Below are 14591 nucleotides of genomic sequence, written 5' to 3'. Positions count from 1 at the left end.
AACTTTCCTCACGTCAGTACGTTGTAGGTATCGCCACCGTCGCCAACTTTGGGTGAATACTCTGAAAAGCTTATCGTTTGTATATCACAGCATGTTCGCGACTGTAGCACATCTTCGTGGTGCACCAATTTTAATGGCCAGTAGTGTAGTTCTAAGTTCTAGGAGACTGATGTCCTCCGATGTGAAGTCCCATAGTGCTCAGAGCCATTTGAACCATTTGAACTCAAACTGCTTCAGGCAAATGCTGGGATGACTCCTTTGAAAGGGCACGCTGATTTCCTTCCGCATCCTTCCATAATCCGAGCTTGTGCTCTGTCTCTTATGACCTTATTTTCGACGGTACGTTAAACACTAATCTCGTCCTCCCTATTCATTACAAGCACTGCCTTCGGACCCTTCCACCTGTCAGAACTCTCGCTGTACGTGGACGCCTCAGGGCTCTCAGCCCGGTACCGGTGGGTGCTGTGGGAAAGAGTCAGCCGGTTCCTTTGGGAGAGTAAATGGGACGGAAATCCCACACGCCCCGCAGGACGCTGAGCCGCCACTTCCCGGCGGTCAGCGCCGCGCCTGACCTTCGGTACGCCTCCGGCCTCTCCTTCGTGGCCGCCATCTGTGGTGATGGCGAGCGGGGCCGTGCATTCATCACCACCGCGCCGTGACGTCACGCTGAAGCGGCCTAGGCGAAAGTGGTCCGCGGCGCGAGTCGGCGTAGCCAGCCCGGCTGTCGTTACTGGCTGGCTCACGCAACGGGCGAGACTCCTACGCGGTGCTTCCTCGTAACATCGCGGCTCACCGCAGGCAACGCCCTTCTCCTAACGACGCATTGAAACGGAGGCCGCAGTGGGCATTGCCACGCTGCCCAGCATGCGTCACGTAACTGGACTACGTAGCCAATCACTTTCCGTGCCTCCATATTACTGCCACATCACACACGAATGACCAACTGGAAAAATTTCTAAGATTAAAGCGACAAATGAAAATTTGTAACATGGCTGGGATTCGAGCCCGGCTTACTAGGCAGATGCGCTGACCACGAACGCCGACCTGGCACAGTGATTTTTCACAACTACATGGAGTAACAAAGTACGCCTCCCTGCTCAATCCAAATACCCATTCACGCCTCAACCAACATGGTATTCTCCCTAAACTCGAACAGCATTATAGAGTTTCTCCAACTGTGTTTCGTTCGATGCTGAGGTGCTCTTCCAGTACAAATGGAGAGCGTCTGCAAGGATGTTAGAGTTTAGGGAGAATACCATGCAGGCTGAGGCGTGAATGGGAATTTGGGTTGAGGAGGGAGGCGAACTAGGGCAGTCCATGCAGTTGTGAAAAATCACTGTGCCAGGGTGGCGTACTGGTTAATGCAACTGCCTAGTGCGTAGGAGACTTGGGTTCGAATCCTGACCTTGGTACAAATTTTCACTCATTGCTTCAGTTTGATATCTGTAGGATGTTGGAGACTGGAAAGATTTATTTGAAAATTTCTGAGCTGGTAGAGTTAAAATACAGGGAGTGAAAGCGTATTCACATCTTCTACATAAACCACACTGCACATTCAAGATTCGTAGGATATGAAAGGGCAGCAGTAGTTGAGAATGGACTGTGGCAGGGTTGTAGCCCATCTCCGATTTTGTTCAATCTGTACATTTACCAAGCAACAAACGAAACTAAGGGGATGTACTGGAAAGGGAATTAAAGTTCGGGGAGAAGAAATAAAAACTTTTGGTTTTCCACTGTCACTGTAACTGGAAAAAGCAGTTGAACAGAACCAATAGCGTCTTGGAAAGAGTTTGATGAAGATTAACCAGTGTAAAATAAGGTTAATGGAATGTAGTTGAATGAAATCAAACAATTCAGAGGAAACTAGGTTAGGAAATGAGACGCTAAAAGTAGTAGATGCGTTTAGCTATTTAGGCAGCAAAATTACTGATAAGAGAATATAGAGGACATAAAACACACACTAGCAATGGTAAGAAAAGCATCTCCTGAAAGGGAAATTTTTTTTCATCGACTTGCGTGAAGATATTTGTCTCAGTTGTAGTCTTGTATGGCAGTGAAACGTCGACTGTAAACATTTCAAACGAGAAGAGAATAGAAGCCTTTAAAACGTGGTGTTACAAAAGAATGCTGAAGATTAGACAGGTACATCGAACGATCAATGAGGAGGTACTGAACCGAGTAGGAGAAAAAAAAAGTATATGGCACAACCTCACTAAAGGAAGTGTTTGGTTAACACAACATACCCAACAACATGGTCTGTTTGGTCGTGGAGGGGAGTGTAGTAGTCAAAACTTGTAGGGGGAGACAAATGCTAGAATGGTTCCAATGGATGTGGGCTGGAATGGTAATACAGACATGAAGAGACTTGCGTAGGATGGACTAGAGTGGAGAGCTGCATCCAACTAGTCTTCGAAGTGCAGATCACAGCAATGACCAAATGGGATCACTTAACAACAACATGCTATTCTTTCCTCACTGTTGACTATTTTTCTAGTACGACTTAGCCTTCTCCAGCTTCATCGAACCTGGGTACCCATCCACATGAAAAAATAAGCTTAAGATAAATACGACGAAACAAACAGTAAATGTATGTGGCGTTTGAGGATACATGATCCTCGAAACAATTAATAGTAGAAGCTCACGTTACAAACCTATTTTCTTAATCAATGCGTCACTTTCCTCGATCTCGAACATGTAGTCGATACGTATGGACAGCTGCCGGAAATAGGCTGCATTCCCATTGGTTGACAAATATTTACACTGTTTTTGTGGTAGCAACATAGATAACTTCTCTTTCACTTAATTCATACACTGCTGGACATTAAAACGGCCATACTGCGAAGAAAAGATAAAACAAACATCAGATTCCCATGGAGTGTACTACACACTTGGATGTGCAAATGGTAACCATTAGTGTGAAAATTACAATCTATGTAACGTCGCCTACATCCGATATATAAGGAAAGATTACACAGTGGGTTTATCATTCAGAAACCGCATTTGTTTATGAGAAGATCGTGTTGCGCATTAGGCAAGAAGGAAAAATATATAACTACATACAGGGTGTAACGGGTATAAGTGCAGATATTTTTATTAGTGATTGAGTACAGTGTCATGAAAAACGTTAGATAGGTATTTACTTCATTTACAGACTAACAATTATAGCTATTAGAAGTAGTACGTTTTTAGGTCGGTTAGTACTTCCAAGTACATGCGGCAAGAGCAAGCTATTGATGCTATTTTTCCTTGGATAGCAGGTCAGGTGCGGAAGTGCAGCCGCGTGGGGGCAAAACGGTGAACGTAAACTGACAGCCGTAGCTCACTTAGTGGTGCAGATACAAGACCGCAGAAAACATCAGAACGTAAACCATGTGATGTTTTTCTGGGAAGTGTGTTCGACGCAGAGAAAAAACAACCAACGCAGTGATGCGTGTACATACGAGTATTAAGGTACCACATATAAAATATATGCACGTAGACCCGTTACGCACTATATTTAGGTATCCTACAACGACAGGGTCTTACTCTACTGAGTTCGCGGTTAACCGTTCCGTAATTTTTTTGCTAGTGATTGTTTGTATCCCATGACCGGTGTGCGAATACGGAATCGATGGGTTCAGGGGAAACAGTCACGATCTGAGTGTCTCCGTGTGGCTAGTGCATGAGAAGACTAACATATTGTTCTCTTGGTCATGCAGCATCACACAGCCTTGTCAAGTAACTTTAGTCAGGAAATAGGATAGTTTGCAGCAGGTCAGCTATCTACACGGCATGTGGTACTGTACCAGTAATACCAATGATAGCACGAGAACGATTTCTCTTGACACGGCAGCAGAGAGAGGCGAACCGACAATAACACTGGACACATAAGTGACATCACATCGTCTTTTCAGAAGAGACTCATTTCTGGGTGCGCCCGCATCTCGTGGTCGTGCGGCAGCGTTCTCGCTTCCCACGCCCGGGTTCCCGGGTTCGATTCCCGGCGGGGTCAGGGATTTTCTCTGCCTCGTGATGGCTGGGTGTTGTGTGATGTCCTTAGGTTAGTTAGGTTTAAGTAGTTCTAAGTTCTAGGGGACTGATGACCATAGACGTTAAGTCCCATAGTGCTCAGAGCCATTTCTGGGTGCGGCATCCAAGGGTAGAGGTCTTAAGAAAAATGGACATTACCCTTTTGCTTTCGTTATATATCTGATGTGTAAGGCTAGTGGCCGCATCCAGTTTTCAAGATCTCCGTGATATCATCTTTTTAAAAGATATCGTAACACCGCATGTTGTCCATGCTGTCCTGAACTACCTAGCTTGTTCGACTGTCGCCTTCATTAGCACACTGAGCAGAATTCACACCTGTTGAAAAGACTTGGTTATGGATTACGGAGAGATTGAGGCGCCACCAGCAACCAGCATATACGATGGATGAACTCTGCCGTGAATTTGAAATAGCATCGGACGACGTACTTATATTTGTGTTGTAGACTCCGTTCGACTCGATTCCCAGTCAGCTTACAGTGGCTACGGCTATAGGTGGCAGCTCTGTGTACCACTGTATACCCTGTATACCAGAAAATCGCCTACAAATTTAATTATTTACACTCAGAGACAAAAAAATCGAGACGCCAATAAGGAATTATCCGAAGGGGATGGAAATCAGTAGATGATCACAATTTCAGAAAAATTGGATGATTTATTCGAGAATGAAATGAAATGATAGTTTGGCATTGATAACAGAGAGTCGTCGCCTGGCGACGCTCGACCGCCAAGTTGCAAGTATTCTCAGTTGCCACCACATTGTTGTTTGTTGTGGTCTTCAGTCCTGAGACTGGTTTGATGCAGCTCCCCATGCTACTCTATCCTGTGCAAGCTTCTTCAGCTCCCAGTACCTACTACATCCTACATCCTTCTGAATCTGCTTGGTGTATCCATCTCTTGGTCTTCCTCTACGATTTTTACCCTCCACGCTGCCCTCCAATGCTAAATTTGTGATCCCTTGATGCCTCAGAACATGTCCTATCAATCGATCCCTTCTTCTAGTCAAGTTGTGCCACAAACTCCTGTTCTCCCCAATTCTGTTCAATACCTCCTCATTAGTTACGTGATCTACCCATCTAATCTTCAGCATTCTTCTGTAGCACCACATTTCGACAGTTTCTATTCTCTTCTTGTCCAAACTATTTATCGTCCATGTTTCACTTCCATACATGGCTACACTCCACACAAATACTTCCATAAACGACTTCCTGACACTAAAATCAATACTCGATGTTAACAAATTTCTTTTATTCAGAAGCGCTTTCCTTGCCATTGCCAATCTACATTTTATATCCTCTCTACTTCGACTATCATCAGTTATTTTGCTGCCCAAATAGCAAAACTCCTTTACTACTTTAGGTGTCTCATGTCCTAATCTAATTCCCTCAGCGTCACCCGATTTAATTCGACTACATTTCACTACCCTCGTTTTGCTTATGTTGATGTTCATCTTATACCCTCCTATCAAGACACTGTCCATTCCGTTCAACTGCTCTTCCAAGTCCTTTGCTGTCTCTGACAGAATTACAACGTCATCGGCAAACCTCAAAGTTTTTATTTCTTCTCCATGGATTTTAATACCTACCCCGAACTTTTCTTTTGTTTCCTTTACTGCTTGCTCAATATACAGATTGAATAGCATCGGGGAGAGGCTACAATCCTGTCTCACTCCTTCCCAACCACTGCTTCCCTTTCATGTCCCTCGACTCTTATAACTGCCATCTGGTTTCTGTACAAATTGTAAATAGTCTTTCGCTCCCTGTATTTTACCCCTGCCACCTTAGAATTTGAAAGAGAGTATTCTAGTCAACATTGTCAAAAGCTTTCTCTAAGTCTACAAATGCTAGAAATGTAGGTTTGCCTTTCCTTAATCTTTCTTCTAAGATAAGTCGTAGGGTCAGTATTGCCTCACGTGTTCCAACATTTCTACGGAATCCAAACTGATCTTCCCCGAGGTCAGCGTCTACCAGTTTTTCCATTCGTCTGTAAAGAATTCGCATTAGTATTTTGCAGCTGTGACTTATTAAACTGATAGTTCGGTAATTTTCACATCTGTCAACACCTGCTTTCTTTGGGATTGGAATTACTATATTCTTCTTGAAGTCTGAGGGAATTTCGCCTGTCTCATACATCTTGCTCACCAGATGGTAGAGCTTTGTTAGGCGTGGCTCTCCCAAGGCTCTCAGCATGTGCATGAAATGACCGGCGTAAGTGTACAGTAGAAGTAACGTGCCCTGGTCCGTTTTGTCAGCAGAAGCTGCTGTGGACTGCGGCGCTCCTCTCGGCGCTACTGAGCGTGGCTTTGGCAGCGGACGCCCGCAGGAGCCGCTACAGGCCGCAGCCTGTGTCGGTCGAGGACGACGACCCGCAGTACTACCAGCAGCCGGCGGCGGCGGCCGCCACGCAGGTGGAGACGGAGCAGGCGGGCGTGGTGCTGGTCTCCAGCGACCCCTACAACGGGCTGTACGGCCGCCAGACCGACCCCTCGGCCGCTGCCCAGCGCTACCGGGGCTCCGCCGGCAGCAGAGCGGCGCTGGCCGCCACGGGCGCGCCCCGCACCAAGGAGCCCAAGCAGCCGCCCGTGCAGACCATCCGCAACTACTCCAAGGTACGGGACCTACCGGTTCTCAGTTGTATCGTTTCCTTTCCACGGCTGTTTAATCGGACTGTTAAAACGGATCAAAATAACCGGTTTCTGAAATAACCGATTTCTTAACTTTTTGTTCCAGTTATTTCTTGCAGTCAACGTAGAAAAAGAACAAAGATTGAAAAATTTTCACTCTCACTTTCTAGATATATGGAATGAAAATATTTAATTAAGTATGCAAGTAAAAGGAACCTTTTTTCGTCCACGAGTCGCTGCTTTTCTTGGAGAGTGATAAGGGGTTGAATATCTCAAAAAATCACCAGTATTCTCCTGCTGTTTTTAATTTTTTTGAAACCCTGCACAGAAATCATGTTGTAATTGGTGATCATATAACTACAAGACAAATTTTCAATATTTTAAAGCAGAAGAACTGTTGCACTTCCTTGCCGAGTCACTTAGTACATAAAACACTACTGGCCATTTTCTCAGAGAGTGATAAGGGGTTGAATACCACAAAAAAATCGCCAGTATTCTCCTGCTAAGTCTAATTTTTTATCAAACCCTGCTCAGAAATCATGTTGTAATTGGGGTTCATATAACTACAAGACAAATCTTCAATATTTTAAAGCAGAAGAACTGTTGCACTTCCTTGCCGAGTCACTTCGTAAAAATACACTACTGGCCATTAAAATTGCTACACCAAGAAGAAATGCAGATGATAAACGAGTATTCATTGGACAAGTATATTGTACTAGAACTGACATGTGATTACATTTTCACGTAATTTGGGTGCATAGATCCTGAGAAATCAGTATCCAGAATAACCACCTCTGGCCGTAATAACGACCTTGATACGCCTGGGCATTGAGTCAAACAGAGCGTGGATAGCGCTTACAGGTACAGCTACCCATGCATCTTCAACACGATACCACAGTTCATCAAGAGTAGTGACTGGCGTATTGTAACGAGCCAGTTGCTCAGCCACCATTGACCAGACGTTTTCAGTTGGTGAGATATCTGGAGAATGTGCTGGCCAGGGCAGCAGTCGAACATTTTCTGTATCCAGAAACGCCCGTACAGAACCTGCAACATGCGGTCGTGCATTATCCTGCAGAAATGTAGGGTTTCGCAGGGATCGAAGAAGGCTGGAGCTATTGGTCGTAACACATCTGAAATGTAACGTCCACTGTTCAAAGTGCCGTCAATGCGAAAAAGAGGTGACCGAGACGTGTAACCAGTGGCACCCCACACCATCACGCTGGGTGATACGCCACAGAACCTGGATTCATCCGAAAAAATGACGTTTTGCCATTTGTGCACCCAGGTTCGTCTTTGAGTACACCATCACAGGCGCTCCTGTCTGTAATGCAACGTCAAGGGTAACCGCAGCCACGGTCTCCCGAGCTGATAGTCCATGCTGCTGCAAGCGTCGTCGAACTGTTCGCGCAGATGTTCGTTGTCTTGCAAACGTCCTCATCTGTTGACTCAGGGATCCAAACGTGACTGCACGATCTGTTACAGCCAAGCGGATAAGATGCCTGTCATCTCGACTGCTAGTGATACGAGGCCGTTGGGATCCAGCACGGCGTTCCGTATTACCCTCCTAAACCGACCGATGGGGACACTTTATATGAAGTATTCGGTACCACGCAGTTACGTATTATACGATACACATTTCACAGTATAGCAAATGTTAAAATACAAATTTTGGTTCTCTGTATTGCAACAAATAACTCTGTACACGAAATACATAAAATGTAACACACCCATATAGTCAACTACAGCTCATTTAAATACAGTTAACAGGAATTTTTTATTGGTGGCGAAGTATCTCATTGTAATCCCCAATTTTAAGAAATTTACGAACTAATCACTTAATCTGTGTAAATATCAGACAATAATCACGTAGAAATATTAGAGTTAAAATCATTTCAGTCACTAAATGGGAAATTAATTGTCAAAATTCGATTATTTCATAAAACGTGAAAATTAGTTTGGGTAGATTTCTGGCTAACTGATGCACTGAAAGCTACGTTCAGCTTCAAGATATGTTTGTATAAAAGCTCAACTCAGATTCATTGTAATCAATTCTGTAACTACGAGTTCTAGAACTTTCTTACATAAACAAACCATTATTTCGATCATTTAGTCAAAACAAGATTATTGTGTAAAATTTGAATCTCAAAATCTATTTTCGCATTAATAAAAGTACTCCAAAATTATGTAGCAACCAAATTCCTGTTATAATTAACGACATATTAATTGTTTTGTATCACGTATTGTTAGTTACAGTTCTAAAGAAGTATTTCGATACTAAATTTGAAAAGCATTTTTAGAAATTACATTTGTTGCAATCAGTTATTTATTATCTTCAAAACTGTAACTACAGTTTCTTGTAAAACAACCGATTTTAACTGTAAGTCAGTTAATGTGACTTTGTTGAACAATACTTTCAAAGATATTGTGTTTTTAAGAAACCGTATAAGCATTGAGAGCTAAGAGCTCAGGGGTGGTAGTACATTGGCAGTTGTTTTCTGTTAGTTCGAGTACATGGTCTGTAAAGTCAGTTTCTTTGAGCTATGCAAGGTACGAATGTTCTGTAACTGCATAAACATTAACACAATGCAAACTATGGGCTGGTGTAAATTATTTAATATTATCGGCTTTTTCACATTGACTCTCCAGTGAAGCAATTAGTATTATGCACCCCAATTAACAATGAACTGGTGGAGAGAAGTCGTCGAAACCAACAAAATAAGTACGCACTCCAAACATTTCACTGAACTTACACACACTCGTAATATACGTGTATGTTTATCGAACAGTTCTAGCTAGAACCTGGTAAAAAGAGAATATTAGACCAGGCAAACATACTTGTTAGACTGTAGAAACACAACTAAATATTTTTCTCGAAATAAATTCATTTGTACAGATCGGATTCCTACGTTCCGTTCAGTTAGTTCCGCAAGACTTCATAATGTTGATCTTCAGCACTGAATAACGTTGCATGACAGCATCTGTTCCACCTCTCTGTTGTCACCGTCACCATTATACAGCAGTTGGAGGTAAGGTAGGCTGACGCTGCTATGTTACCTGTTGTGTTCTGTCCAGGTGAACGATGACGGATCGTTCACGTTTGGCTACGAGGCGGCCGACGGCAGCTTCAAAGAGGAGACGCGTGGCACAGACTGCGTGGTGCGCGGCAAGTACGGCTACGTGGACCCGGACGGCAACAAGCGCGAGTTCACGTACGTGTCTGGAAACCCGTGCGACCCCAACAACCCGGAGGGGCGCGACCCCCAGCAGGCTGAGGAAGAAGAAGACAGCGGCGAGGAGAACATCCCCAAGGTAAGGCAGCACTAGTGCCGAATAATCTGTCACAAGTTAAGCGAAGGTAATGTAAAAGAATGCGCTGAAGCTCACTTATAAACGTTTTGTGAAATAGCTGAGCTCATCTACACTTAATTTATGAGTCCTAAATCAAACAGGAAGTGCGCAGAAGTCGAAGCGGTCAGACTCTTCAAGAATCTCGGTGAGATTACAGAAAGAACGAGGCTAAAAACGAAGCACAGACAGCTCGGCTACAGAAAAAAAGAGAGCTCTTGAGGCAATACAGAAAACATAAGAAAAAAGTGTATGTCCACACATAAAATATTAGACATTATAAAACAGTGACCAAATCTGAAGCTGTGTACATGAGCATAACTTTCTCAATAGAAAAACCGCACCTCGAAACGTCCTGAACGAAGAATGAAGGATTGTGAGCGACAATCTTGGCCCATAAAAAAAGGAGGACGAATATAGACTGGAATCTTCTGAAGCAAAAACGAAATTGTCCATCCTAGTAGCAGGCCTTAGAAAACGAAGATAAAAAGTTTATTTACATGTTCAAAGGCTCCCGATAACAAGGCTTCCACACGAGATTATGGCGTATATCTGAATGTTAAAGAATATACTATCGGCTCAGCAAATTAAAAAAGACCTCGAGAAAGCCCAGACAGAAACAGCGGAAGTAGCAGACAGGATTCTGTTCAGTTCAAAGGTAAACTGTTCGATAGTACAGCCAGAGTATGAGGATCCCATAAAACCAGGAACCAAGTGAGCTTAAGAAAGAAAACCAGCCCATGGAGGGAGAATGGGAGATGTATGGAAGATCATAAAAACGAAACTACTAGCACCGTGTGGTGTAACAGTGCCTATACGCAGATAACGGTGAAAGAAATGCGTTCTGAAAGAACATTTGTACCACAAAACCAGTGCAATTACTAGTGAAACACTAAACTGTACAAAATATAAAGTTCAGAGCAGAAATTACGGAAAATTTTGGAGTTAAAACAGGACTGAGACAACGTGAAGCACTCCCTCTATCACTATTCGACAAAGTAATTCAAGAGTGGCAGAAACTAAAATCTAAACCTTAAATCGAAGAACCAATGCAACTGCGAAATTCTCGTAGGTTGCATCTGCGGACGATCTGGCGATTCTATGTCGGGACATTTAAATAGCATAAAAACAAGTAAAAATTCGTAAAGAAACAACGGAAAGAAAAGCCAAAATACATGTCTAGCAACAATTTTATACTAAAAGTTCTACGTTAGTCAGACCGAGAGTTTTTCAGTTCAAATTACGCGTAACTATTCAGAAGACTGGTCCAGGAAAAATTGGTTATGAGATCCGTTGTCACAAAACGGAAATAATTGTCAGATTTACAAAAGGAAATGCTTCTCAAATACACAATACTGAGATACTACAACAAAGTCGTGAAAACGGCGTATCTCTATAAGAGCGAAACAATCATTGCAATCAGTAAGGGAAATATTGAAGCAATCCAAAAGAGAGAAAGAAAAATAATCAGGAAAAGGTGATTCTAAATTACGCTGGACAAGGTATGTACAAAGAAAAAATTTATTAATTAAAAATATACTACGGTTTGTACAGATATGGAAATATGGAGGCTAAAACACTGCATCCATATTAAAATAATGGAACTGACCTGGTAAACCAGCCGGTTGCAGTTTCTATGAAAGGTGCAGTAAGGCGAGAACTAAGACAGTAAATTGGATGGTTGTAGTGAAAACAGGCCTGAAAGAAGAAGGGGTAACAAACAGAAACGTTTTGGGCAGAAATCGGATGAGTGGACAGTTGGTCTGGCAAAAAAGCCCATAAATACTGCACCTGCGCCGCGTGGGATTAGCCGAGGTGAAGTCACGGACTGTGCGGCTGGTCCCGGCGGAGGTTCGAGTCCTCCCTCGGGCATGGGTGTGTGTGTGTTTGTCCTTGGGATAATTTAGGTCAAGTAGTGTGTCAGCTTAGGGACTGATGACCTTAGCAGTTAAGTCCCATAAGATTTCACACACATTTGAACATTTGAACTGCGCCTGCTTGGTATGACGATAGAAAAAGTGTGTATCCTGAGTAATATAGGGACTAGGAAAAGCTGAAACAAACCTGTTGTTGTTGTTGTCTTCAGTCCTGAGACTGGTTTGATGCAGCTCTCCATGTTACTCTATCCTGTGCAAGCTTCTTCATCTCCCAGTATTTACTGCAACCTACATCCTTCTGAATCTGCTTAGTGTATTCGTCTCTTGGTCTCCCTCTACGATTTTTACCCTCCACACTGCCCTCCAATGCTAAATTTGTGATCCCTTGATGCCTCAGAACATGTCCTACCAACCGATCCCTTCTTCTTGTCAAGTTGTGCCACAAACTCCCCTGCTCCCCAATTCTGTTCAATACCTCCTCATTAGTTATGTGATCTACCCATCTAATCTTCAGCATTCTTCTGTAGCATCACATTTCAAAAGCTTATATTCTCTTCTTGTCTAAACTATTTATCGTCCATGTTTCACTTCCATACATGGCTACACTCCATACAAATACTTTCAGAAACAACTTCCTGACACTTAAATCTATACTCGATGTTAACAAATTTCTCTTCTTCAGAAACGCTTTTCTTGCCATTGCCAGTCTACATTTTATATCATCTCTACTTCGACCATCATCAGTTCTTTTGCTCCCCAAATAGCAAAACTCCTTTACTACTTTAAGTGTCTCATTTCCTAATCTAATTCCCTCAGCGTCACCCGATTTCATTCGACTACATTTCACTACCCTCGTTTTGCTTTTGTTGATGTTCATCTTATATCCTCCTATCAAGACACTGTCCATTCCGTTCAACTGCTCTTCCAAGTCCTTTGCTGTCTCTGACAGAATTACAATGTCATCGGCAAACCTCAACGTTTTTATTTCTTGTCCATGGATTTTAATACCTACTCCGAATTTTTCTTTTGTTTCCTTTACTGCTTGCTCAATATACAGATTGAATAACATCGGGGACAGGCTACAACCCTGTCTCGCTCCCTTCCCAACCGCTGCTTCCCTTTCATGCCCCTCGACTCTTATAACTGCCATCTGGTTTCTGTACAAACTGTAAATAGCCTTCGCTCCCTGTATTTTACCCCTGCCACCTTTAGAATTTGAAAGAGAGTATTCCAGTCAACATTGTCGAAAGCTTTCTCTATGTCTACAAATGCTAGAATCGTAATTTTGCCTTTCCTATGGAATGGATATTGTTGTACATCGCGTTGTCCAGTAGGACCTAAAAGCAAACAATAGTAATAATATAGCCATCGCGAGCTACTATGTACATCACATGTACACTCACTTGGCTGTCTGCAGGTTCCCATCAGACCTCTGCGCCCCCTGCGGCCGACGGTGGCGACGCCGCCGCGCCCGCAGACGACGACCACGGTGTTCCAGAACGACTACCGCCAGGATCAGCTGGGCCAGTCTGTGGAGGACGAGGTGGACGACGAGCCGCAGCAGCTGTACACGGCCAGGCCCGCCTCCGCCTACTCCATCCCCAGCACCAGCTCGCTGTACCACCAGTACGACAGCCAGCAGTACACCACGTCCTCTCCCCTAGCCTACCGCCCACAGCCGCAGCAGGCCGTCAGGTAAGCTTCATCTCCATATTGTCCGCCCCCGGTAGCTGAGTGGTCGCCGGCACGGTACCTCAGCGTGTTCGGTCAGAGGGGTAGATGCCCTCTGTAATAAATAAAAACTGAGTGAATTAACGAACTTCAACTGGCGTCAGGGGACGTCCGCCACGACCAATTGCAACGAACTGTAACGAACAAAATGAGATTACAAAAAAACAAAAACAAAAAGGGGGTCAGCCCGACGGACTGTCAATCCTAAGGACCCGGGTTCGATTCCCGGCTGGGTCGGAAATTTTCTCCGCTCATTGACTGGGTGTTGTGTTGTCCTAATCATCATCATTTTATCCCCATCGACGCGCAAGTCGCCGAAGTGCCGTCAAATCGAAAGACTTGCACCAGGCGAGCGGTCTATCCGATGGGAGACCCTCGTCACACGACATTATTATTATTATTATCTCCATATTGCTGCAGCATGGACACCATGACCGAATGCTAACAAAAAGACATTCCAGCACTTGCATGCCTATGGGATATTTTGATTACTATTTCATCCTTCTGCCAGCTTACTTTCAGTAATTTCAGTACATAAAATAGCCTTTCCTAAAGGTGAAGAATGGCGCGAGTTCTTTTTGTCCATTGGGTGTCTTTAAAGTTACAGGAACTCTTCAAGTGGAGATCAGAACACGGTATATCCAGGTGACTTCCACGTGCATATTATCTTTCAGACTTTGACAAACGTTGTATTATCCTGTCTTCTTCTGCGGTTGTTTTCCCACTATGGTTCGCTCCAGTACCATGGTAGCTACTCCCTGATATCTTAACATGTGGTGTATGATTATGCCCCTCCTTGTCGTGAGTGCTTTCCATCTATTCTTTTGCTTACCGATTCTGTGGAGGACCTGCTCATTTTTTAACAGTGCACTTAATTTTAAGCATCCTTCTGTAACACCACGTCTCAAACGCTTCTACTTTCATATTTTTCGGCTTACCACAGTCCATGACTCACTTATACACGATGCTGTGTTCCAGACTTGCAT

The 14591-nt window shown here is 43.7% G+C and overlaps 1 protein-coding gene across 2 annotated transcripts in view; it reads left to right on the top strand.

Moving 5' to 3' along the window:
* LOC126456952 (E1A-binding protein p400-like) overlaps positions 1-14591 on the top strand; it is a 189522-nt gene that overhangs the window by 104912 nt on the left and 70019 nt on the right. The window contains exons 2-4 of one of the 2 annotated variants that reach the window (XM_050092889.1): positions 6281-6634; positions 9725-9961; positions 13292-13569. In XM_050092889.1, coding sequence (XP_049948846.1) covers positions 6281-6634; positions 9725-9961; positions 13292-13569 — 869 coding nt within the window. Of the gene's footprint in view, positions 1-6277; positions 6635-9724; positions 9962-13291; positions 13570-14591 lie in introns of both variants that reach the window. The other variant, XM_050092888.1, reaches the window with a different exon arrangement.

This window comes from Schistocerca serialis, chromosome 2 (assembly GCF_023864345.2).
Source record: "Schistocerca serialis cubense isolate TAMUIC-IGC-003099 chromosome 2, iqSchSeri2.2, whole genome shotgun sequence".
NCBI lineage: Eukaryota > Metazoa > Arthropoda > Insecta > Orthoptera > Acrididae > Schistocerca > Schistocerca serialis.
Note: the sequence above shows the minus strand (reverse complement) of the source record. Positions and strands in the feature narration are given on the sequence as shown.